The sequence below is a fragment of the Bactrocera tryoni genome, chromosome 1 (genome assembly GCF_016617805.1).
Source record: "Bactrocera tryoni isolate S06 chromosome 1, CSIRO_BtryS06_freeze2, whole genome shotgun sequence".
Lineage (NCBI taxonomy): Eukaryota > Metazoa > Arthropoda > Insecta > Diptera > Tephritidae > Bactrocera > Bactrocera tryoni.
In genome coordinates this window covers 245320-270868 of record NC_052499.1, presented here as the reverse complement: position 1 = coordinate 270868, position 25549 = coordinate 245320, and the positions used below count along the sequence as shown (strand labels likewise).

Below are 25549 nucleotides of genomic sequence, written 5' to 3'. Positions count from 1 at the left end.
TTAAGCTTTTGGACTCGAGGTCGGTGGGGCGCATGTACATAAATAGAAACTGCGACAAATCAGAGTCAAATTGTTTTCATTTGCATTAGGTTTGGTTGAGCCATCAGTTCTTATTCCTTTTTGTTGATGTCAGCGAGCAAGTGACTCGCGCTAAATGTCGCCGTTAGCTGAAGCAATAAATTAGCCCAACTGTTTTGCCAATCGTTCAGCACAGGCCCTTCCTTATGAACACATGGAATTTTCAAGTTTGATGATTGTGAATGTATGTAAAAAGAGCAAAAAATCAAACGATGGAGTGTGGAATTTGTGAAGAGGTGTCCGTGGCGAATATCGAATAAGATTTTTTAATTAGCCGTTGAGTACACTTCGGACACTTATGGTTATTCAAGTAATATTTATTGATTTACCAACGGCATTTCTGGCTGGCTTTTGGCCAAGTGGCCGTTCGCATCTGGCACGTCGCACCGTCTTCAGCGCCATAATAAGTGGTAATGAGGCATGGCAAGCAATATCCATTCGGAGCCGGCGTCAAAGGAGATAGTTGTTCTGTACTAAGTCTAAAGCAAAGATGGAGCATCTTTCGCTCCGTTCGTCATGAATGAATTTTTTGAATGTTTGTCTGTTTGTTCTTATCGTCACTGTCATTGCCGCTATTGCATCATAGTTTATTTATTTATGTATTTGTTCGTTTAGTTTCGCGTGTTTCTTCCTCTTAAAGTTCCATTAGTTAAATTTGTAACTATCTAGTGTTTGAATACTAATTTCAAGCTTTAATTTTCACAATAGCATGTTTTACAACTTCACGGTATTTCACTGCTTATTACTCTATTAATGTATGGCAGAAAGCTTGAGACTCTTGTGTAAACATCAGGCCGACCCAGGGCGCATGTCGCGGTGCCATAGGAAACAATCCCGACCAGCTGTGGTGTGCCGTTTGTTATTGTAAGTGGACCTCCGGAGTCACCCTGAAAATATGAGGATATAAGAACGGGCGCAACTAAAAGAACTATAATATATTAATTTAAAGAAAAGTATTTATAAAACTAAAATAATGTTGTTATGGATCGGTATATATTACCTTACATATTTTATTTGTTTTTAGGTTCTCATATGGGAAGTAGGCTTACCTATCACATGTTAAACTCATTTACGGCAGTTACATAATTCTGAGTAAAATATTTTTTGGAAAGTAGAAGTGAATAGCGTAAGGACCGGAAGAGCCTCTTATAATAGATCAGAAGTTTTTCACTGCCTGTCGACGGACGAACGATATATGCACATATATATTTAAAATATATTTTATATTTTCCAAAATACTTAAAAATGTTGTTTACTTTTCTTTAATATTATTTCTTCGAACAAACTTGATAACTTGTTTTCGTACGTAGCCTTACTTTTTTGGAACATGTCGACAAAATAACAAATATACAATATATCACAACTACACTTTTAACATAATATTTTTTCAATTAATTGTTAGATAAATGAAACCTCATTACTTACCACACAAGCACCTCGACCTCTTTCGCCGAGGGCACACAGCTCATTGGCTGTTATGCGAAATCCACGTTGGGCACATTCCTGGTTCGATATGGTGTGATAATCTAACACTTGCAATCGTTCTGGTAAACCGGTCGATCCCGTAGGCGTCAGGGAGCCCCAGCCCGTCAAACGCACTGCCACTTTATCACCCACACGTGCTCGATTACCCAGCGAAATTGTGCTTATTGATGTTCTGGCCAAATTGAATGACGGAGTTACCTTTAACACCGCAATGTCATTAATAATTAATGAACTCGATGAGAAACCTGGGTGGGAGCGCATAGCTACAACCCCATGGCGATCGCCACCATAGCGCCATGTCAATGTACCGACAACAACACTGATCTCATTTGGGTTCATCTTCGTTAAGCAATGAGCAGCGGTAAGAACGTGCTGAGGGCTGATAATGGAACCACTACAAAAGTGGTGATAACGTCCACGTCGGAGCACCTGCAACGATACCTGGTACGGAACAATTTGTTCTACCGGCCGTCCGCCATTTATACGATTTACAGAGTCAGTGGCAAGCTCATCGGTATGGTTTCCCAAGTCCCAGATATCAATTTCCTTTGAAGTTAGCTTGGTAAAATTTGATTTTTCTATGAAGGAAGCATTGCCTAGAGCAGCAATGAAGATTAGTGTACTGAACGCCGTTAACTTAAACATGCTGGAAGTGAGTAAGTATCCAATATCCGAACACGAATAAGAAAGTTGGGACATAATAGTAGCTATTTATAAACTTTAGGAAAATTGAAATATCATTATTATTTTCTTAACGATTATGTCGTCCCAGAATCTTTTATAAATAAAAGCCATGGTATGTGACACAATTATGTTTAATTTATTTAATTTACTATTTTATCGAGTTAAACAGTGCGGCTTTATTTGCCTCTTGTCTTCAGTAGCGGCAAGCATTCATTCTCCATTTAGTTTATCAGGTGCCTGTTCGGTGAAAATTGGCGAAATGTTGTATGTGTCCAGAAAACAGAGCCTGCATTTTCTCATTCATTTCAATATCTCATTTGTTTACAAGAACACAAGTTACCAAGTTACCATGAACCGTAATACAGTCGAGCACAAGCATGCGCCGCAGTAGGACATAATTTATGGCTTAGCTAAGTTCGATGTCATACAGTGCGCGGAATCGCTCATGGAGGTGCTTTAAATCCGCTGTGGTATGAGATATGTAGTTCGTAACTACTGCCGAACCAATAAAAATGATTATTTTGGAAGATCTTCTTAACTTTTTTTGAAAAATTAGAACTCAAGAATGTGTTTAAGACAAATAAGAGAGTGAAGAGTACATATGTATTGATATTTTATGGGCCCATTGGGTTTGGGGAAGTGCATTTGATAATTAATAAAGCAGACTGTAAACAGCTACAGCCATTTTCGCCACACAAACCTGTAGGACAACGCGATTTTCGAATGGCTCGTTAAAGCCGACTGAAATCAAAAACTTCGTTTTGTCTTTTGGCTGTTTATTTTCCACTGTTTACCCTTAAAAAGATAAAAGCTGTAAGTGCACACAGCTTGAGTGTGGAGATTCTTGTTAATCCATAGATTTTGTTTTCACGTTATTTATAGGTCGCGTGTGCTTGTTACTTAATTGATGACAACAGGTAGGCGCTTCTGCTGTCACAAAACAAATTGCAACATGACAATCTTCTCTTACAATTATATAAATACCCAGTTGAAAATGCTGCTGTTGCCAATAAATTTTGCGACATGCGAATACGTTACTAGCGTTGCAGTTACATTTATTATCAGTACATCATGCTCGAAAATTCTGCGTGCCTACCAAACTTTCAATTTGTTCGTCTATCCAGTCAATCAATCGAAACATACTTGTATAGACATATATATGATTCCTCTTACAAAAAGACTTGCCATACGACAGCAGTCCAATCTGTTTGGTAAGATTTGCGGTAAGTAATGCACCACCAGAATCGCCCTAAATTATGAAATAACTAAGTACAAGGCTCAATATATCGAATTCGTACATACATCGCAAGCTCCACGTCCCGTGGCGCTGTAAGCGCACAAATCAGTGCTGGTTACATAAGTAAAGCCCAACAAACGACAATCATTTGATTGAACTGTCGTGAATGCAACAATCTCCAGCATTCCCTTTGTTCGACCCCAACCAATAAGATATGTTTCTAGGCTGTCTTCGACATTACTTCCGGATCGATAATCCACCGTATCAAAATGAACACCATCTATGGGCAACGGCAAAGTTAGACTAACCAGAGCGATATCATAACCTTGTAGAGGTGCAAAGGCCTTGTGCCGGATAACTTGCGCAACGTCGTAACGTTGCGCCGTGTCCTCTGAAAGATTTTGTACACCGGCAATCACCCTTAGATGTTTCGTTGGATGTTTTTGATAGAAGCAGTGCGCCGCTGTCAAGACGACTTGCTCGTGAATGATGCTGCCGCCACATAGATGCTGGTACCTCCTCCCGAGTTTAACTTGTATGGAAACTTGAAAAGGTACTGCAAAAGGTAGAAATCCGTTCATAGTCCCGTTGGCTTCCCTCAGCTGGTTGACCGCTATTATTTGCAAAAATTATCACGTGTTTCTACATTATATAAATATATTGTATATCTACGCTTATGGTTCATAAGATGTACCTTCAATGAATTTTCGATTTTCACTGATTAGTGCTACTAGGAACATCGGCAGGATGCCCATGGCGAATATTACTAAAGGCTGCATTCCCGTTAGTGTACCTTATTTTAAGGCCTTTAAAACCATACTGATTGTCAATAAGCCCAGCTGAAACGATTCAAAGCAAAACATTTCTGATAATCGCAATTTTACAGAGTTATACAACCACATTTAACTTCAATGTGGATCAGCTTACATGGTACCGCCAGGCAATTGTTGCCAGAAACAGAAAAACATCAAAAAACGTGTAAATAACTGGTTATTTGGTAAAGGGGGTTATTGCCTTTTTAATATATCGCATAACCTATACTGAGATTAAATTATATCCTTTAAAAGGCTGATTTTAAGTTTTAACAAAGTCTCTCCTGGCTTTCATTAGCTTTTACCACTTTGTATTAGCAAGCAAACACCGTAACACCACAAAGCGACGGGCAACCTCAAGCATTGTGCAAAGGATTAGCTGTTTGTTGACAACATAAAGACGTGGGCAAACAAATGAGTTGCTGAAAGCGTACCAACAAGTTCAGGCCACATCTGCGGGGTACGTGTGTGCATACACAAAGTTATGCAGTTCGAAGAATATAAACACAAAAGCGGCAAGCGGGAACGAACAAGAAGAATCTACTCTGTAGAATGCACATGCCCCTGCGTGTGTGCCTTCTTTGTAGTTGCGGTTAATAATATTTTTTATAAGCATGAATTTAGTATGTAGATATATGCGGCCCAGTTACATTTCTGGGATTAACGGATATGTCAACTTATGATTAAACGCCTCAAGGCTTTACAGTTAAAGTATAAAATACACAGTGGACATTTAACAAAGACGCGAACAATATCTCCACACATACATATGCATCCATTGGTCGGAATTTGATATTATATGTTAATTTTTGTAATCATGAGTAAGATTCATGTAAAATGACTACCGTGAAGAATCTTTGACAAGATCTGACATTTTATTGCCGAAATAGTGACTGCAATTATACTTAGCATCTAATTAATTTACCGATTAATTAAATTCTGGCACCAAACTTGTCTAGTTTCATTAAGATATCTAATAGGCATTCTGGCCGCTTTATGTGGACGAGTAGTCCGTGCTACGTGATGGCCATTGCGTGTTTTATGGATTCACGAGTGGTGCCTGCGATTAGAAATTGGCGTTATATAATATAGTACATACGAGTATAACCATAGACATAGGGTTACTCGAGTGATTTTCTATGTTTCAGATGTCGTGGCGGTATAATAATAAGTATTTAGTATTTTAGTCACTAGTAATAGTTTGAAAGCGCAAACTATACAATCTACAATATATGTACATATGCTTAGAATTTTACGAGGACGTCTTCCATATATGTAAATTTCCTTAACCTCAACTTTTTCCGATCAGCAAAATTGTTTCTCTCCATAGGTTATGTATCCATTTCCAAAAGTGTGGAAGACGTAACTGTAGTCAAAAGTCAATAATATAAGATGATTCACAGTAAGCATGCGGACTGAGAGAACTTAGAATAAATCACGAATATTAAATTTAAAAACCAATGAATTTGAAGACCACAGGAATTATTTTTCTAATATTCTCTCCAATTCTGACAAAGCATTTAACTTCGGTGTGAAACCAATAATTGTAAATATGTTTATGTAACGCTTAGTGATCATCGCAAGAAACTTTAATTTTCATTCTGCTATTAATTGCTTTCAGTACAGCCATATGCCCTTTTCATCGGCTCTACATGTAATTTGTGCAGAGTAATGAGGGGTATTGCGTAGGTAGTAGGTGTGAAATATTTCCGACATGAGTCAATTTAGCTTATTTGCGATCATGTGAACAGATTTGTGTAATGTCTTCACAGAAAGTTAGTTTAATTGTCCTTGATGTTTATGTACTATATATAGTATACACTCATAAGACTAGCCCTTCCGTAGCATTTCGTTTGTATATCATCAGCAACAGTTTTTGAGGCATATGCAAATTAGTTGAATCTCATTAAGTCACTGCTATTAATACATGCGAATACGTGTGGTCCAATTAAGTGGGAAAGCATTAAGAATCATGACACTGACCCGTGGCGAGTTGTGAATGAATAAGCAAACAAACAACACCAAAACTTTTACAATACAAATTCATTCTAAATAAAGCCATTGAGCCTTTCCTTATCTCTGTTTGCGCCTGCGCCAGTGACATGATAGCGTGGCATACGCCGATAGTGGCATGCAACATCCAACCCGCCGTCAATAAGGGTATAATCAACTGGACGGGTGGGCAGGCCATACTAACAATTAACACAACAGTGCAGAGATCAAGACCCATTCTCTGTATAGGCAGAAAAACTTAAGAGGAGGTGGTTAGCCAAAAAGCGCAGCCGGCAGTAAAGCTTAAAAACCAACAAAGGTGTGCATAATTAATTCGATTAAATACACGCAAACTCAACTCAAGCAATCCGAGAGCTCACTATAACACAGTAGCAATAATTGGAGTATTCAATTTGAGTAGCAATCGCAATTCTGTAGAAGAAACACAATGAGAATGATTCATTAACACAGTGTACCTAATGTTGTATGCTGCAGGGGCACTCATCAAGCCCACGCAAGATTTCACTAAAGGGCCATCGCGAAAACCAATGAATTGAGAAGAAGAAGAGGATATTTGCTGTTCAATAACATTCTGCCAGTTCCTCCTCCTCCTCTCAATTGATCACTGAGTAAAGTATGATGCACCTATCTGTTGTCTCCAAGCGGTATCCTTTGGAGGCAAAACAAGAATGAATGAATCAGTCATTTGCGCAAATGGATGCGAACTAGCTTGGATGGTGATCTAATGATTCCACACTCTTGGCTTAGCTTGGCTTGTCAGCAAACTCTTCGTACTTCAAGTCTGAAATTACAATATTTAAATTTTTCACAGATAAAAACTGCCATGCGGCGGAATTGGACAGCAGACAACAGACCGAATTCATGTCCGAAAACTGTTGCCACCGACATTGCAGCGATCTGTGTGAATGCATTTGCAAGAAAACATTGGACGTGAGTTGATGGGCCATCGAAAATTTTCTTGATAGGAGGATAGGAGTAGTAGGTGTTATTCTTCAGAATTTGTGCAATTGAAATGCCACCCGAAATTGATCAATTTGCAGAATTAAACTCCCACTGAATATACATACATACATATTGATGTTCTCACAACGTGTAGTGATCATGCCTTACATATATAATAATTTCGTTTTAAATTCACATAAGACCAAATAAATTCTGACTATAGCAGAATATTAACATATATTAATACTTATTATTACAATTTAGGTATTCCAGTTGATTTTATACCATATAATACATATGTGAGTTATGTTAATGAACTTAACAGATGATGCTAAGACATGACGCCAAAATTGAATAAAATCGGGTCAATATTATCCCATGGTTTTATAATGATAACATATATACATACATGTATTATAATAATATTAAGTACCTTCTTAAAATGTTCTTGAGTATTGACAAAAGTTAATGCAATCAGTCAAAACCTTCCAATATACCCGATATTAAATTTCCGACTTTACACTCCAGTTTGAACCGTTTATATTGGTCAAAATGTGTGATATTTTATTGAAATGAAGATTATATAATTTAAAGCATTATAATGCGGAGTGAAATCGCTCTAGACTTCAATCTAAATCTCATATCCCCTAGATAATAATTACCATTCCTCTGGTTGACTTCTTCCTTAGATACCCAATATAAACAATAAATTAGGACATGAAGCAAAATGTAATAATGAAACTGAGTCTATGACCTATAGTATGAGGTAATAAGATGCCAAACGCGGCTGTAACTCACACACGATTTCGTCGAATAATGAATGTTGAATTCTTACAGCATAAAAGCATAAAATATTTCCAACGTGGGACAAAGGCCTAAGCAGCCAGTTTCCCTTTGGGTAACACACGATTTAGAACCCCTTACTAGTTTTTTAATTACAGTTATCAAATTTATCAAAATTTATTACAATTTGTAACTTATAGTGTTTGTCAAATACAGTTTAAAGTTTTTGGCTTCATCATAAAAAGATAGTTGTTGCATTTATTTTTAAATAAATATTGTACCATAAATTTAGTAAATAAATCGTTTTGAGACGTAATGCAATATTTTGCGTCACTACGTGAAGAGTACACACTAATAAATTGTTTATAATTATTTTGTAAATAATTGTTCACCAAATACGCGAAAGTGTGCGCGATTTTGTCAATTCACTTAAGTGGAAAAAGTTTTGAAAGGCGGAGTTGTGAATTGTTATGTGATAAAATCGTATGTATGATGATATGCCAGTATTTATGTGCGGGTGCAAAACCGAATAGACTACGTTATGTACAATGTGGAAGAAGTTCTTACTGTGTGTTATTGAATCGCGCTGTTGGCCAGCACCCAGCTTGATACCGCACACAACATGTGGTCCGTTGCAGTTTAAAGGCCACAACACTTAACTATAACTCTGCTCCAACATGTTCAGTATTGTTGTAACTGTTGCCGCTTTTCAACGCGAATCTCCACATCCAATCGCAAAGGCCATCCCTTTTGTTGTTGCCGCCGCGGAGTGTCATCTTAAATGTTAGTATTTCTTTATAATGCTATATGTAGATTTCTTTAACCTTTCTCATCTTTTACTTTCCTATGCATTCGTATATACATATGTACATACATATGTAGATATGTATAGTGCAAATTATGTCACCTGCGATCTTCAAAGCTCGAATTAAATAAAACTATTATAATTCAAATAGTATGACCTATTTATTATTACTTGGATATACCAAATGCCCTTGAGATGATTGAAAATGCTTCACTCACTACAAGCTCAGTCAGAACTTTTTAACCCTAAAGCACTATTGGTCAAACTTGGTTATAGGAAATAATCCCAATAACACTGTGTCATGCTCTCAATGCAGATTATCTGTATAACTTAGAAATAAGTAAGCTTCATTTTCGCGAATTATTTGTACTCTCTAACAAAATAGCTGTTAAGCGTTAGTAAGAAGCAAATGTTTGTTGCTTTACAATATATCATATTTATTTTAGAAGGCAGTATAAACTATAAATCGCACAGTAAACATACATATATGGCTTAAAATGTTTAAAGTTTTATGAAATCCTTTTCCAATAATTGTCAAAAGTATGAAGATATGATTAAACTATTTTAAAAATAGAACTGAGTCCATCATATGATGTTGTAAGAACATACGTACATATATACATAGTTCTTCTCTTAAAAATGAAAATAACTGAAGACTGCGGAGTAATATTATTATATAAACATGATGGCACATCATTTGTCACCCAAATAAGAGTAAAGTGGAACTTATTTATAACGACGAAATACCTGAAATATACCAAACCTTTAAACAAATGAGCTCAAAAATACTTTTTTTTCCTATTTCAAATACACTAACTAAAACATACCATATGTAAATTCGTTACCGCCTACTGTTAGCGATTAAAAATTAACTGAGGTTATTTCATGGGAGCCTTGGAAATTTCAGTATATAAACGTTATATGAATTTGGCAAGTGGCACTACATCGGAAATAGCATTCCAAAGACCACATAGAAATGAGAGCAGACTTAATAACCATTTTATTTATATCCTGCTTTCTGGGAACTGGTTTCACTAGTCTAAGACGCTCGAAGGGAACCATTCTAGATTGTAAGTACTTTTGAATGGGTTTGTGAATACAGCACAATATATACTTATATATGAATGTACATATAAAATTTTTTTCAATCGTTAACCGTAAAGTGGATGGCTACTTCGAATCACATGATTTTGATTCACAAGAGCGAGTAGTTGGTGGTGCCGCAGTACCTGAAGGCGAGTACATTCCTTATCAGGTATCCATGCAATATAGGACACGAAGTGGCAAAGATAGACACTTCTGTGGCGGGTCCATAATTGCTGCCAATCGCATTCTAACGGCAGCTCATTGTGTCAATGGTCAGGATGCAAAGCGAATCTCAGTTGTGGCAGGAATACGTGATCTTAATGATAGCTCTGGAATTCGATCACAGGTGTTGTCCTACGAAATCCATGAGAACTATGAGGAGTTGGTTACTAGTGATATAGCCATCTTAAAAATCGAACCACCATTTGAGTTGGATAGCGCCAAAGTAAAACAGGTGGATGTGAGTGGAAGTGACAAAGTCGATGGTGGTCAGGCTGTAACTCTCTCTGGATGGGGTGCTATGTGGCATGTGGGCCAAGGTCCATTGGCCATATACCCGACATTGCTGCAACGGATGTCCTATAAAACAATCACCAACGAGCAATGCAAAAAAGTTATGACACAGTTGACGGATACGGAGATCTGCGCCTTGGAGCGCTTCGGCAAAGGAGCTTGCAATGTATGAAAAAATTAAACATTGTATTTTAGAATTGGTAATTCTTAATTGCTAAATGAAAATAAATCAAATTTTCAGGGTGATTCCGGAGGTCCCCTTGTAATGGATAATGGTGGAAGCTTGAAACAGGTTGGAGTCGTTTCCTATGGCACTGCATTATGTGCGTCCAATAGTCCCGATGTTTACACCCGCGTATCCATGTTCGACGGCTGGGTCAAAGCACGCTTATCTTAAGACAAAATCACCCATATACATACATACATCTATGTACATACGTGATGCGGAATTTAAAGAGCAACATTATGACTTTGAAATAAGAACTTAATTAATGAAAACCGCAATTATAAGACTTAAAATTATCTCTTTTTTAACTTCACAGTAAATTGTTAGGAAAACGAAAATCATTATTCAAGTATGTATGTAGTACAGTAAAATCGCTCAAAAGTTAACTTGCGAGAAAGTTAAACCTTCGGCTAAGTTGACGGATTTTGAGGGTCCGCGTACCGCTCTAAAAATTTTACTTTTTGTAAACTCTTTTGAGCTTATCTATTTGTTTGACAACAAAAACAATTAAATTTCTATGTAAAAGATAATTGTAGGAGTCGCGAGGTACATACGGAGTTTGTCATGACCGTTTGAGCTTGTGAGTTGTTTATAGTAAGTGTTCTAAAAAATGTCAACAAAGCAGAAAAAATAGCAAGTCAAATTAGATTTTCATCAAAAATCTTAGATTTTTAGAAAAATCGATGAAGGTATTCATGGAGATCAATTGGCGTTGGATAATAATGTATCTAAGGCGACCATCTAAAAACTAAACAAAAAACGTCATGCAATTTTGGAGGCAGTGGCAAACACACATGAATTTTCAACTATGAAAACTTTACATAAATCGGAATATCCCGTTCTTCGGCACCTGGCCGAAAAATAGCTAAATCCGCAAACCCCCATTGCTTCAAGGAGTTTGAAAACCCATTGGAATATGCTAACTCGCAAAAGTTTTGGATGAATTCAGAGCTATTCTTCCGCTGGTATCATCATTCGTTTATTAAGCTGATAAATTTGCTGTTCATGTATCTATATCCCATAAGAATGGAATGGGATGAGCACCCTAACTTGAGCAGTCTTATGGGTTACAGGGCTAAACTGTTATGGAACATTGTATCGCAAGAAAACGCTCCGGTTGAGAATAATTTGAAAGGACATTCAAATCGTGATGCCATCTTGCTGCTTAAATTAGCATGGAATGAATTGCCAAGAGTTGTGCTTTTAAAAGCGTGGAAAATATAATAACAGTGAGACGATGATCAATACGGCACCGAAGATGAAACTCCATTGCTTGATTTGATTACGATGAAACACTGCTGGTGTAGACGTCAGCAGTGAAGACATCGAAAATTGGAATGACGATCGAAATACAGAAGATGATGAAAATTTCGAACGGTCTGACAATGAAGTTGAAGGACCAGTTACCGAGAAATATATGCAACAACAGAAAACGGGGCCATGCCCACTTTTTCAAAAGTTTTTGTCCACAGGTGCCACTACTGCCATTCCCTGTGCCAAATTAGAGTTCTTATCTCAATTTAATGCTTAGTTATGACACTTTATAGGTTTTCGGTTTATGGCTTTTTGGGGGCGTGGCTCATTTACGAACTTGTAATATTTTTTTGTACTAAGGAGCCTGCATACCTAGTTTCATCAAGATATCTTAATTGGATATTTTGGAGAACATAACTATTATACTCTGTTGGTTGCAAGAGCATAAAACCTCTCAAACTCTTTAATTTATCGCACAATGTTGGATATGGTTAGATGCATATCTGTGAGGGTATTTTTGAAATCGTGGGATGGCTACTAATTTCCCTCCGGAGTGAATCTATCTATTCAAATATGTCTCTGCATGGACAAATAATAATATAAATAATAATCAAATAAACACAGACGCACAGACGCACTTTTGCAAATTTGTTTAATTATCTATTAACTTATATTTTAAACGAAGTTTTTTTGCTCGTCTAATATACATTTGCATGCACATACATACATTTGCTTGTCGAAGTCATCAAGCGTCATGCATTTCAAGTGCAGCACTAATTCCATGACCCAACAGATAGTTATGCTAATGGCAGTGGTGTTTGTTGGAGGTCGCGGCGACTACTGCGAGGGCTGATTATTCGTGGCTAATTGCATTGCGTGTTTACTATGAATATGTGAATATGTGGAATATCGTGCAACTATAAATAGATCGGTGTCACTCTAAGACAAATTTATTAAAATACGAAATTTTAATGGCATAACAGTCTGCTCTTAATAAGAAATGGAATTGTTTAAAGGATTTAGTGTCTCAAATTTTCTAAACACCTTGCTTTGTTTCGTTCATGGTATGCTCGTGTATCGACCGTGTTGACAGCCTCTTGACTTTCCGTTTCTTTGATTTTAGCTGTGACGTCCACCACCACGGATTCAACGCGAATTGTTGGTGGTCATGATGTGCCGCCTGGCGAATATGTTCCCTATCAGGTATCGCTCCAGTATTTTACGAAAAAAAATAAGTACCAACACTTTTGCGGTGGTTCAATAATATCACCTAATCGCATTCTCACAGCCGCCCATTGTTGTAAAGATTTCGATGTGAAGCGGATGACGGTGCTGGCTGGGGTGCGCGATCTTAATGACTCAGAAGGTGTACGAGTACAAGTTTCATCCTATGATATTCACGATAACTACGAGGAGCTCGTCACCAGTGATATAGCGATTCTGACACTTGAGGGACCACTGAATTTGGATGGAATTCGAATGTCAGCTATTGAAGTGCGTGGTTCTGATCTTGTGGATGGGGGAGTACCTGTCACATTGACTGGTTGGGGTCTGCGGCTGCCCATTTCCTTACCTTTTCTGCCGCCGGAGTTAGAGAACATAAATTATCCAACCATATTGCAAACAGTGAACTACCGCACCATTACTAACCAGGAATGCTTATATAGTGGAATGGAGGATCTCACAGAAACGGAAATTTGCGCACGGGGCGCCATACTTACGGGTGCTTGTTCAGTGAGTGGGTCTAATTGTACTTTTTAAACCAAATGTATAAGTTCTTTTATAGGGCGACTCTGGTGGACCATTGGTGATGAAAACAAGCGCCGGATTGCATCAAGTAGGTATTGTATCTTATGGGCTGTTTGTTTGCGGAGTCTTCACTGTCATTCCGGATGTGTACACTAGAGTATCCATATTTGATGACTGGATACAAGCGCGTATGCTTTAACTGTGCTTTGGTATTAGACATAAATACATATGTGCATACTTTAAAAAAGAATTTGTGCTTTTACTTCATATGTCGATACTTTCACCATACTAACATATTTCTATCTTTAACCAGAAATTCTCTGTATGAATTACTACGCCCCAATGTAGTTATCCTTGTAATAAACTTAAATTATGAATCCATTGAAAGTATGACATTTTTTCCACTTTCCAGCAAAAAAGTCATGACCATACCATTTTCAAGGACATGCGATTCAAAAACTACTCGTTCTACCTTCTCCACCCAACAGCTTTAGTTCGTTCTCAGACAAAACTGGAGGGTTGTAATGTGCTTGCGGACAATTTAATAATACGGTTCATAAAATAAGTCGACCGGATTTTTATTACATCGCATATGAATATACTTTGCTACCGGCATGCCATAAATAGAGACGAAGGAAAGCAGTAAATTTCTTCAAAACATATTGATGTTTGTCTGTGTATGTTTTCCACATGGCTAAAAATGGCAGTTGGGTTAGCAAAAATACTATATCCAATGATCTCTTTTTATAACGAATTTCGAGGCTCACAATATACTATTTTGTCACAAAATTTATTATAAAATCAAATTTGTTATTAAACAAACAATTAAAAGGTCCAAATTTTCAGCCTTCTGCAGGAACATCAACTTCATTTGCAGCCGCTTCAACTGCGGGCTCCTCCTCAACTGCTGGGCCGTTGTCCGGAGGAGCTTCAGAATGTTCGGCCTCCTGTAAAATTGGTTCTGGTTCTACCTCCAATATAGGTTCCGGTTCTGGTTCAGGCTCGGTTTCACGAATAGGCTCAGCTGCTTGTTCGGCTTCTGGTTCAGGTTCTTGTACAACTTCCGAGATGACTTCAGCAGGTGGCTGAGATGGTTGAGTTGCTTCTAAAGGCACATCCTCACCCTACCAATATTATTATTACGTAAAACTAAAGTATCAGCTCTAAAGATAACGTTGCTTACTATTATATGCTCCAGAGGTTCTGTAATATCTTCGCCCGGTATATCGGTAGTAGTCTGAAATATTGTAGATTAATTAGTATATACTATATATGCATATACAAGGATAAATGAAAGGTTACATACAACTTTAACTTCAGAACCGGGCTCACAAATCTCACCGCCCTGTAAAGAGAACTTTAACGTTTACTTTTAATTTCATTTTCGGACTTCATTGATCACCTTTTCGATTGATTTATTAGACTCCAAAGAAGACAAGTGACGGCGAAAAGCTTTTTGAATAGTAATTGCAGCTTGAGTTTTTAACTCTAGATCTTCATCTTCAAACTAATAGTGGATAAAGATAGAAAGATCATATTCAAATTAGATTTCCGATCAGGTATTATTCCCACCTCTTCTTGAGAAACTTCTTTGGGCAGTGGCTTGCCTAAATTTCTTCGTACTCTATACCCCCTGAAATTTGCCTGAAATATACAAAAAGTGTTAGCTGTCAAAAGAAACATTCCATCACTGCACATTGAAACCTGAATTTTCGTTGCGGCCAATTTTGCCTTCTCTTCTTCCTGTCGTTTATGCTCACGTTCTTTGAAATATTGGTATAGTTCTTCGGTACCTTCAAAGTCCTTGACAAATAAAATATGTCAATTATGTCAATAGTGGATATTTTTGGTCTTTAGTTACCTCATGTGCTTTCATGTATGCATCCACAAAGCGGCGATATGCAGCTTCGATCATTGGTTTGGAGATTTTTAGTTCCTGCTCAGTGAACTTGCAGCGCTCTATCATTGCATCGAGCATATCTTTCTCCTCGAAACGCACAACTTCAATATCTTTTCGCTGTTCACAACGCATTCTGCTCAGGAAGCGTCGGAAGCATTCTTCCATATGCATTGTCATTTCTTGGGCCTTTTCCTTACTGATATCGCAAACACACATGTCCGCGATGATTTCATCCACCACAGCTAATGCGCGATCAATAATGCCTTTGGCCACTGCAATCATATTAACATTTTTTTATATGACAAATATCTGATACAAACAATAGATTTTTAGTACCTCTGGCTTTTTCTCTTGTTACAATTACTGAATGCAAGTAGTCGATAATAAATTGACATAGGCATTCCGTTGTTGGCTGACAACGCAATACTTCCCGTGTGATATCTGACAAGAGTTCCGGGAGTCCCTGAGGTACATTTATCATTTGATTGCGAACCTTTCCCCGTTGAATAAGATAATTCATAACGTATTTTTGCTGATTACTTCCTTTCTACCTATGAAAATTCTGCAAAAATAAAACAAAAAATGCACTTATCGACTTATCAATTTTAAGTGGAAAACATCATATTTTTTAAATATTTGACCAAAAACCAATTCTCCCTTTCATACCAATTTTTTATTTAATCAATTTAATCATTTTGGACAGATTTGTTGTTTTTCATTTGTCAAGAACTTCTAATAATTGTATACCCAGAATTTGAAAATTATTTTCATGATAGACAAAAGGGGCAGACGAAGCAAATGGTACATTTTTCATAGTCGCGCTTGTAATTAAAATGTAAATGATATCTCCATCGTTATTTCCGAGTAATTAAAAAAATTTAGTAAGCGAAATCAAAATTCTGCTATAAGGCATAGTTTTCAGTGATGTATGAACCGTATTCTATAAGAAATGTTCCCGTTTAATTTCTTTATGATATCTTTCGTGTTAGAAAATGTAAACAACACAAAATCAAACAAGAGGACAGAAGGCCGGAAGACCGGATGGAGTATAACGAAATATATACTTATGTATGTTAGAGCAATGTTGGCACGTTGATGAACAATTCGGACTGTTGCCAGATTGTTAATAATTAAAATATCGGTGCCAAAATATTTAATAACACATATGAACGTTTTTAGTAAATGCCTACTCTAAATATTATATTTAAATCGTTTCCGTATTAAACTGTTTAATAAATCTAAATATTATTTTGTTCCAAAAATTGAATTTTGTTTATGAATTAGTTATTAATATATTTCAATCTATTATATTGCTCTTTCAAATCATGAATAAAATGTATGCGAAAGTATTTCAAAATTTTACAATCTTATAACTAATTTGACGAAAGATTCTAATAATTTTATAAATAATTTTTTCTCTCAAATCTCTCACTTAAAAAGTGTAAAGAGTCCTTCTTTAGCTAACCGCCGCTAGATGTGGCTGTAATCAATCAGCTGTTACCGACGTGTCAAAGTTTTGTTTTCATATTTATTTCAGATTTTCCACCAATATATTCCTTGGAATAATTCGGAAAACTTTTACCGGCATAATGGATGCCGCTAATTTATTGAGTGTAGACGTGGACACTCTGTTCGAACACCACAGTGTTCCAGAAATTGATATCGTTCATAAAAAAATTCAATCGGTTGTCGAAAACAAACGGGAGGAGCTACGCTTAATGGTCGGGTACGTTTTTGTTGTATATAAATAAAATAAACATATTTATTTGAAAAAAAATTTCAACAGCGAACGTTATCGTGATTTACTGCAGGCTGCAGATACTATTGTGGCTATGAGAGATACCTCACAGAGACTCACAGAGCAAGTGGATTCAATTTCCATGAACTGTCGTAATCTTAACGATCAGCAGTTATTGGGATTTAAGATTAGCGAACCGGAAGATTTACTTCGCAATCGCAATGCTAATAAGCAACTAAATAACTACTTTAGTACAATGCTGCAGATCAAGCTGTTGACAACTTTACCTGAATTAATTTGGACTCACATTGATAATGACCGCTTTTATAGCGCCAGTGAATTGTTTATTTTCAGTAGACATGTCAGCACTGGCTTACAGTTAGATGCGAGTAATATGTTAATGCAACATCTACCTGTTGCAAAAAAGCAATGGGAAATTTTAAAACCCTTCAATATGACGATAAAAATGCATGTACTGGCAACCTTAGAAAAGGAAGATTTGAATGTCAATGTGGCCACAGATTGTTTGCTTAGTTTGTTGATACTGGAAAAAAATTCATTGAATAGTGTTTTGAAAACGTTTCTAAATTTACGATGCAAAACTTTTTTAAATTGCTTGAGCAATGATAAAAAACAGTCTACTGAAGAGCGGGAACGAGTACAAAATATAATATTAGCGAGCTTACGCATATTAAACAACACAATTGATATTATAGAAAAATGCTTTTTAGGTTTGATGCGAATGCTATGTACTAAATATATGTATTTAATCTGTTTTCTTAACTTCCAGAAAATGGTTTACTGTTGCAAAGACTACAAGAGCACAACGATGTAAATTCATCGCCAATAATAACTTTAGTTGAGGAGGCGGATATAGTTCATTCGTATTTGCTACCAGAGATCATTTCGAATTTCCGTGTTAGAATCGAAACACAGTCTCTTGATGATACACAAGTCCGCGAATCCCTTGAACAATGGATCATTGATATCAGACGCATTGCGGCAACGCAACTCAAGCAACTTTTTGATTACGTCTCAACAATGAGTGTAATCAAAGAGATAAAAATAGAAGCTAATTCTTACAAAAATTATTTCAAATTTGATCAAGTCGTCAAAAGGCTAAAACTCACGCAAACACTGGATTTTTTCGAACAGAAATATATACCACTTATTAATCAGCGCATTCACGACATTATTCACGATAATTGGGCAAAAGCGATGCAAACAACATTTGAATCATTGGAACAATCATTAACAGATATAAATTTGAGTTCACTAGATATTTGGTATGAAAATATTAATGATCTTCCATCAAGTTTAGAAGTAGCTTTAAGTGATGATACTAAAATTAAAAAAATGCTAATGAAAACAAAAGGATATGATAGCGACATAATATCACTTTGCGCTGAATTCGATGAGAAATTGAAAAGTATCATATCTGAAATGAACGTTCTTCTTGAAGAGCAAGCAACACGCGCAGAAGACAAACTTTCATTGATTGTTTTTTTGAGAGAGACTTCTGAAGCACAACTAACACATTTTCTAAGTCGCGTAAAAAGCCTTCACTTAGTTCCGACGCAGCGTAGTGAACTTTTATTTGTAGCACGTTGCTTTGCAGCTCTCCTTGAACTCTGCCCCAACTTGAAAACCTGCTTCTGTCAAAGAGGAAATTGGCGTCAGTGGGTGGGAAATGTTACCGCTAATAGTATTGAACATTGGAATAGAGTCTGTATGTTAATTGAAGAAGAAACATTAATTTTTTGGCAACAAATTGTTAAAGGCATTTTACAAGAGAGCAATTGTGAATGGAATATTCCAAGTTCTATTACAAATGAAAACATTCTAGAAGAATTTGCTGTAAGTATAATAATAATTTGAAGTAAAAAATGAGTGTTGTTGTTAATTACATTTTAATTGCTTATAGAACTGGGAAACTGTTGAAATTGATCAAAAGGATGAGTCAGAATCCACCATACATTCTACCTTTCGCATTCCCAATCAACCACGTATCTCACTACAAACGTATCTTTTCACATTAGTACACATGTTGAATTCGAATGTACCACAAACTTTACCAACTAAAGTACTCCACTACTACAACGTGAATATGTTGGCACAAATCCTGCAGCAATATCAAAAAATCCTAACCGATAATATATCAAGCAACCAAAATATTGCATTACAACTGTATTTCGATTTAAAATTTTTACAAACTATATTTGCCGTTACTAGAGATGACAAACAGTTGAATGATCAATTCTCTGCATTGCAAGGCACATGCAAGAGCTTTATTGATCCATTTGATTTCGAATTATTTTCTGAACCTATATCAACTAATGTCAAAAGATCGATAGCTCGGTACCATTGTCAGTTTGGTGTACTGACTCCACTTTTCCCAGCACACATGGCTCCTAAAGGATCTGCGAATCTGGTACACGAGAAAGATCCAAATGTTTTGTGTTTAAGTTCAATTGGCTCATCAACTGCATGGTTTCCCCTACTACCCATTGTAACTCCAGCATCCGTCGAATATTCGGAGCGTAAAAACGTTGTTGTGAACAGTGAAAAGGTAAATCACACATTTTGTTTTACTACACTTGCTTATAACAGTTACAGTATATACTATACCTTCAAATTTTCTTCAAGAATATTTTCTTTGATTTGTAGCTAAACCCGCGTAAGCTAAATCTATTTTGGGACCGATAAGTATATTTCTTAACTTTAACTGATTTTTAGCTTTGTTTTCTGTTAAAATCTCCATCCCAACGAAATTGAAACTACTGATTGCATTTCATATAAAAAAATTTACTACCAAATTTCCTAAATTCTGTATTTGGCTACGTTTGCACCAAATTGGTATAATATCTTATTTTGCCACTGAACTAATGTTAATTCTTGTTTGTTGGAGTTTCATTTTGTTTGAATTAATTTTGCGAGTTTAAATGCTTGGTACCTACCGTTATCAGACATAATGTTTGATATCCCATTAACTATGCAAACACATATTTTACACAACCACTTCTTCAAGCTTATATCTTTTTCTTCTTGAATTACCTTCCCTTTCAGCCTGCTTCGACAGCGGCGCATAAAGCGAGCTCGTTAACTTCAACTGTGACCAATACAGGAGGGAAAGTTAAGTTCGATTCCAAAACTAAATCAGGAGCTGCCTCTTTCTTTGGGGCGATGTCACAAGATTGGTTTCGCTAGTTAAGGGGGTTGTGCTAACAACTCGGACATTACGACTCTTACGCTTTGCAGAACATTTCTTATTTATAACAATAGAACATCATAAATAAATTTAATCAATAAGTTTAGCATAATGTCTCGTAATGATTTAAAAAAAATGGTCCTTTGCCGAGTTACGAAAAAATTTCAAGGAAATGCGTACACATAAAACGAAAGTTTTGCATTATTATAAAATGGCAGTTGAAATAAAGTTTAGGCTGGATAGTGGCTGAATACTCAGTGCCTTGATGCAGGCTAAATATTCAGTGGCAATGATGGACTTCCACCTAGGTTTAGGAAGCAAAATTGTTTGAATGTTAAAATTTTAGAGCCGGAAAAATATACCAAAATTTTATTCTGAAATTAGTTTCAATTTATTATATAATTGTAAGAAAACGTGGGATGCTTTGCGGTAAAAAAATACTTTTTTTGCGAATTTATTTCTTAAATATGGATCCAGCAAATTTATTCGGACCTTTTGTATCATTATTGATCATACATCATACAAAAATATTGAAGCATAAGCCGGTAACCGAGCTTCACCCAGAACGTCTTAAGAAAAAAACTTTGCGGCGTTCACCATAACTCGGCTGGAAATTATCCGAAAGTAAAAAACCGGGAAAATTGGTCAAATAATAATCGAATCCTCCCCCCATCGTTCTCTGATACTTTTTTTCATTTTAAATTTTTGGCGACCATTTTGTGGGTGGAAAACACCCTTAATGTAAAAAAAAATACTTAACGATTGGGGAGGTATTTTATATGTCGAAAATGTGTACAAAGTTTGAAATGAATCGGTCAAGCAGTTTTGAAATGACAGTGAACGCGGACTTTGAAAAAGTAGTTTTGAGAAAAACGCGTCTAAAAATTATAAACTAAAAAAGGTCTGAATAAGATTAATCAATCGATATTTAAGAAAAAAATTCGCAAAGTCATTTTTTTAGCATGAAAACCTTGCGATTTATAACTATGAAAGTTGTACCACAGAATCAAATTCCAAAATTCCAAAAATTTTTATAAAAATGAAACGAGGTTTTGTTCTAAGTGTTTATTCCACGTTCCTTTTTTCAACTATTACCTAATTTTAGATACTTTCAGTGTACAACTGGCCGAACTTTTATGCTTATCAAAATCTCTACGTAAATTTTAACATTTTTCACAATTTTTTGAAATACATAGATACGAAAAAAGTATACGCGTAAGATGTGGCCACGTTAGGCTAAAAGCTTTTGCATTACTCTCTATAGAAGCCCAATCAGTTCAAGAAATGGATTACGATGACATTGTAGATATATTTACACGAATAAGGAAAATGCTTATTATTATTTTTTGTAAGAGCTTAATAAATATTTCTATATTAAACAATAATTATAACAACAATTATATTTCAACAAAATATATATATAGTACATATATATATATATATATATATTCCAAATCAAAATGTGCAGAATTTTGGTGATCTAAAAGGGTGTCGTATCAGACCGGACTTAGGACGGCAGTGAGCCTAAATCCGCCGCTGTTCAGTTGTGTTATCATCACTTTCTGGCAACTAGTGATTTTCCAATTAACGATATGTCGATGCAATGGTGATTCAGCTTGTTCTTTAATGTATAAATAAATTGATTCTCGTATCTTTAGCATCCATAATACCCGTCTCATCCTGTCTACGGGTCTATTTGAAGTACATGTAGTCATGCAGATATCTCTTTTTATTTATCTGTTTGTTTTTATTGGCTAACTTTAAACTTTTATTAATTTTATTGGCAAAACGGTTTTTTATGTTGTATAGTTTTTAATATGCAAATAAATTAACCTAATAGTTAATTGTTACTTCTTGTTTCCTTTTTTTCCTCCTCCACTTCCGCCAACCTTCTGTTCTTGCCCCTTTTTGCCACCAGCTTTTTCCGCACCCCCGCCACCCTTATTTTTGTTCCCACTCTTATCACCACCGCCACCACTTTTTTTCTGAAAATGAAGAGAAAAATATTGAAAGGTAAGCCAAATTTCTTGGTTAGTACAGATTTATGGGTTAATGATTTTCTTTGAGTTAGTTCGTCATATTCATCAATCCCTGTCAAAATGATAGCTATATGATTTAATAGTCCGGTATCGGACATGTGCAAAATGTTTGGCCGATATCTTAAAAACTGAGGAATTAGTTTGCAGACAGAAAGACGGGTATGGATAAATCTACCCAACTCGTCTCGCTTATTATTTATATATACTTCCTTATTGAACTTCCATAACTCGAAATCCGAAATTATTTTGTGAATTATGGTGATTCGAATTAGGGATGTTCAACTGTATATTCCGCTACGATTCATTCTGGTTGTTCCCTTTTATATGTAAATTTATATTAATCTTTATATACATAATATTTTCTAATGTATACTTAGTTTTTAAAATATGTGACACAAGATTTGAAAAATTGTTGATCACATATTAAATATTTATACTATATATTTGAGGTCAATCTATTGGTCTACTTACAATTACAATAAATATTTCGCTTGCATAACACAAATTTTGCTTACATTTCCACCACCGCCACCACCCCCACTGTTATCGCCGCCACCGCCCCCTTTAGCTGCTCCACTCACTCCTTTATTTTTCCCCATGACTACTAATTCGTTTTATCAAAAATGTGGTTAAAAATTAAGAAAGAATGCCAAGCGTAATGTCATCCGGTCGTATCAACACCACACTTACGAACCCGAAACTAAAGCAAAACATAATTAGAAAAGTTTTCAAAATATTTTCAAGTGCAGGTGCCCTACGAATAACGTAGGAGAAACAAACAACTGCAAAATCCCAAAATGTAAATACATAAATAGGAAAAGGCTAAGGTCTGCCAAAATCGAATTGCTACAGACATTTTTTGCCTATTTTTTCAAAACATCATATCATAACAAAACAACGCAGTTAACAAAATTTATCCGTTAATTTCTCATTTTCTGGGGGTGAAATACATACATATAATCACTATTAATATCAATTTAAGTCAAAGATATGAGCCGAATTTGATATTTTCGGGAATTCATTATATTTACCATATATGTATGTACATATATAGAGAACAATCACAGAGCTTTATGAAACATATTGCACCCGGGTACAAAGAGTGATGCAAAAAAGCAAGTGCAGAATAAGTATGCGCCATCCATGAGGAAATAAACAATAATCGTCGCTGTTGTGGCCTTGCCTTGTGGTTTGTGAAATGCTTGTTATGCCTGCTCATGAGTGACACAGAATGAATGCATGAAAGCAAGAACGATACAATTTAATATGTACGTTTAATATAGCATTATCTCACCCTGATTCAAGACGGAAGAGGCAAGTCTATTCAGTGTGGCAAGCAAAGTGGTACCCATGATCACTCTAATTCTATTGGTATAGTGAGTAATATAATATTTCGACGACTTCTATGACCATACAATACCTATGTATTTGTTGGACTGGTTGAAGCAACTATAACCATTATCACAATGTGAATTTGATGTATTGCATATTTATTTACTCTCCGTAGTACCCCCGTGGATCCGCCCCTGCAATGTATACTCCGTTATTAAAAGTAATTTTATTAATCTCCGTCGAACTCTCAACGCCGTTTAAAATCTTAGATTATTATATGTATTGTATATATATTTATAAGAATTTCCACAGTTTGCTATATCGACATTTTCTAACCTACAAATCCAATAGTTTATTTTCACTTTAAGATGGTAAAAATGGGCAGAACCTTCCTCCACTTCCTCATGCTAATAAGGAATACATATGTATGTAGGTAGGTCAACAAGTGAAATTTTTAAATTAAGACGGCTTGTTGCTTTAGGTATAAAAATAAATTCGGCTTATACGACTCAGATTCCTAATGTAATTAATTTCGACCGTGAGATTGACTGTGCACCAAAGTGCGAATATTATTAGTTCGAGAGTGAAGCCGGAAGTATGGAAATGAGATTAGATTTCATAAATGATTATCCAATTGGTAGGAGGCGGCTTAAAACTTTAAAAATTTCCAATTTTTACTACAACTATAAAAAGCTTTGATCTACCGATTGGGGTACTCACAACGTGTCACAAAGAATCGTAAAATAAACCATACATTTTTATACTAGTTTAAAAAATTTGTTGTTGGATTGCATACTAAAATAAGTTTACCCAAATACAACTGTGAACGCTATGTTTTCGGATCGTTATAACTTATAACTTTATGAGACTATGTGAAACCCCTAAATGTAATAAAGTTCTGGTGCTAGCAATTTGAACATAAGCGTCGTCTTCTTTTAAATAATGTTATATTTGGAATAAAAGGGGTTTGTTTCTAGCACAAGGATATTTTTTATAATTAAAGTTAATGTTTAATAATATTAATACCTCGAGAGCAATTTTAATTCCGATTCGGTTGTGCTTTTATTTCTATTGATAAAAGTGATTTTGCGACGTAATTTTCTTCTCTCTCTGAACTACCTTTCTAAAAATTGAGTGTGAATCTGCTGGTTTTCTAACTATTTTGATTCCCACGAAATTCTACATACTTACATATATGTAAACTGATATTTTCCAGTTTAGTTTCACTGTCTGGTGACAAAACGCTTTTAATAACACCTTCCTCTCTACCAGCTACATTCTACTCAAGATTTTTTTGTATGAATATACTTACACACATATAGTACATGAAGTATTTTACTTTGCAACTTTATTATAAAACAGATTAGATATAAGGTTGAAGAGTCCCGCTGTAGTTTTATTTTTGTATGTCCAGTTATTTATGTTATCAACACAATGATTTGTTGAAATTTTCGTCTGTGCTGCGATTCCTCCCAGTCACTTGCACTGTCAAGTGGCAAGAAGTGCCATAACGGGACATTACTCCATATTGACTTTTCATTTCTGCAGTCACAGCCAATAAATTCTGAAGAAGCGATTCTTTCAATAGTGAATAAAAGGTTAAGGAGACAATAAACAGATAATTCTATTTTACAATTGATAAGTAGGTAGAATAAATTGGCGAGT

At 35.7% G+C, this 25549-nt stretch overlaps 7 protein-coding genes across 11 annotated transcripts; 3 read left to right on the top strand and 4 right to left on the bottom strand.

Annotated features, from left to right (window-relative positions):
* Nucleotides 1-556: 556 nt before the first annotated feature.
* LOC120782418 (chymotrypsin-2-like) lies at nucleotides 557-2231 on the bottom strand. The gene is made up of 2 exons (XM_040114669.1): nucleotides 1504-2231; nucleotides 557-965 (listed from the first exon to the last, which is right to left on the bottom strand). Exons 1-2 carry the CDS (start codon nucleotides 2206-2208, stop codon nucleotides 801-803), a joined length of 870 nt encoding a protein of 289 aa, XP_039970603.1. The 5' UTR covers nucleotides 2209-2231; the 3' UTR covers nucleotides 557-800.
* A 791-nt stretch (nucleotides 2232-3022) lies between these two features.
* On the bottom strand, nucleotides 3023-4282 carry LOC120766539 (plasma kallikrein-like). Its single transcript, XM_040092117.1, has 3 exons — nucleotides 4179-4282; nucleotides 3550-4097; nucleotides 3023-3496 (listed from the first exon to the last, which is right to left on the bottom strand). Exons 1-3 carry the CDS (start codon nucleotides 4261-4263, stop codon nucleotides 3317-3319), a joined length of 813 nt encoding a protein of 270 aa, XP_039948051.1. The 5' UTR covers nucleotides 4264-4282; the 3' UTR covers nucleotides 3023-3316.
* Nucleotides 4283-9815: 5533 nt separating this feature from the next.
* Nucleotides 9816-10835, top strand: LOC120766756 (chymotrypsin-1). The gene is made up of 3 exons (XM_040092430.1): nucleotides 9816-9909; nucleotides 10003-10604; nucleotides 10680-10835. Exons 1-3 carry the CDS (start codon nucleotides 9816-9818, stop codon nucleotides 10833-10835), a joined length of 852 nt encoding a protein of 283 aa, XP_039948364.1.
* Nucleotides 10836-12918: 2083 nt separating this feature from the next.
* Nucleotides 12919-13866, top strand: LOC120782350 (chymotrypsin-2). The gene is made up of 3 exons (XM_040114582.1): nucleotides 12919-12982; nucleotides 13042-13652; nucleotides 13705-13866. The coding sequence occupies exons 1-3, from the start codon at nucleotides 12919-12921 to the stop codon at nucleotides 13864-13866; spliced, it is 837 nt and encodes a 278-aa protein (XP_039970516.1).
* A 639-nt stretch (nucleotides 13867-14505) lies between these two features.
* Nucleotides 14506-16309, bottom strand: LOC120782831 (protein TsetseEP). The gene is made up of 9 exons (XM_040115352.1): nucleotides 16234-16309; nucleotides 15904-16129; nucleotides 15529-15839; nucleotides 15372-15470; nucleotides 15240-15311; nucleotides 15070-15174; nucleotides 14974-15012; nucleotides 14851-14904; nucleotides 14506-14791 (listed from the first exon to the last, which is right to left on the bottom strand). The coding sequence occupies exons 2-9, from the start codon at nucleotides 16085-16087 to the stop codon at nucleotides 14510-14512; spliced, it is 1146 nt and encodes a 381-aa protein (XP_039971286.1). The 5' UTR covers nucleotides 16088-16129; nucleotides 16234-16309; the 3' UTR covers nucleotides 14506-14509.
* Nucleotides 16310-17090: 781 nt separating this feature from the next.
* LOC120776410 (conserved oligomeric Golgi complex subunit 1) lies at nucleotides 17091-20893 on the top strand. 5 transcript variants are annotated; one of them, XM_040107060.1, is made up of 6 exons: nucleotides 17091-17293; nucleotides 17354-18036; nucleotides 18096-19162; nucleotides 19230-19874; nucleotides 19973-19982; nucleotides 20372-20485. In XM_040107060.1, exons 1-6 carry the CDS (start codon nucleotides 17157-17159, stop codon nucleotides 20392-20394), a joined length of 2565 nt encoding a protein of 854 aa, XP_039962994.1. In that variant the 5' UTR covers nucleotides 17091-17156; the 3' UTR covers nucleotides 20395-20485. The 5 variants fall into 5 exon arrangements, with proteins under 5 accessions (XP_039962994.1, XP_039963014.1, XP_039962976.1 ...); XM_040107080.1 differs by having other exon boundaries at nucleotides 19952-19982; nucleotides 20372-20461; XM_040107042.1 differs by lacking the exon at nucleotides 19973-19982 and having other exon boundaries at nucleotides 20372-20893.
* A 1059-nt stretch (nucleotides 20894-21952) lies between these two features.
* LOC120782194 (glycine-rich RNA-binding protein 7) lies at nucleotides 21953-23335 on the bottom strand. The gene is made up of 2 exons (XM_040114338.1): nucleotides 23068-23335; nucleotides 21953-22498 (listed from the first exon to the last, which is right to left on the bottom strand). Exons 1-2 carry the CDS (start codon nucleotides 23149-23151, stop codon nucleotides 22361-22363), a joined length of 222 nt encoding a protein of 73 aa, XP_039970272.1. The 5' UTR covers nucleotides 23152-23335; the 3' UTR covers nucleotides 21953-22360.
* Nucleotides 23336-25549: the final 2214 nt, after the last annotated feature.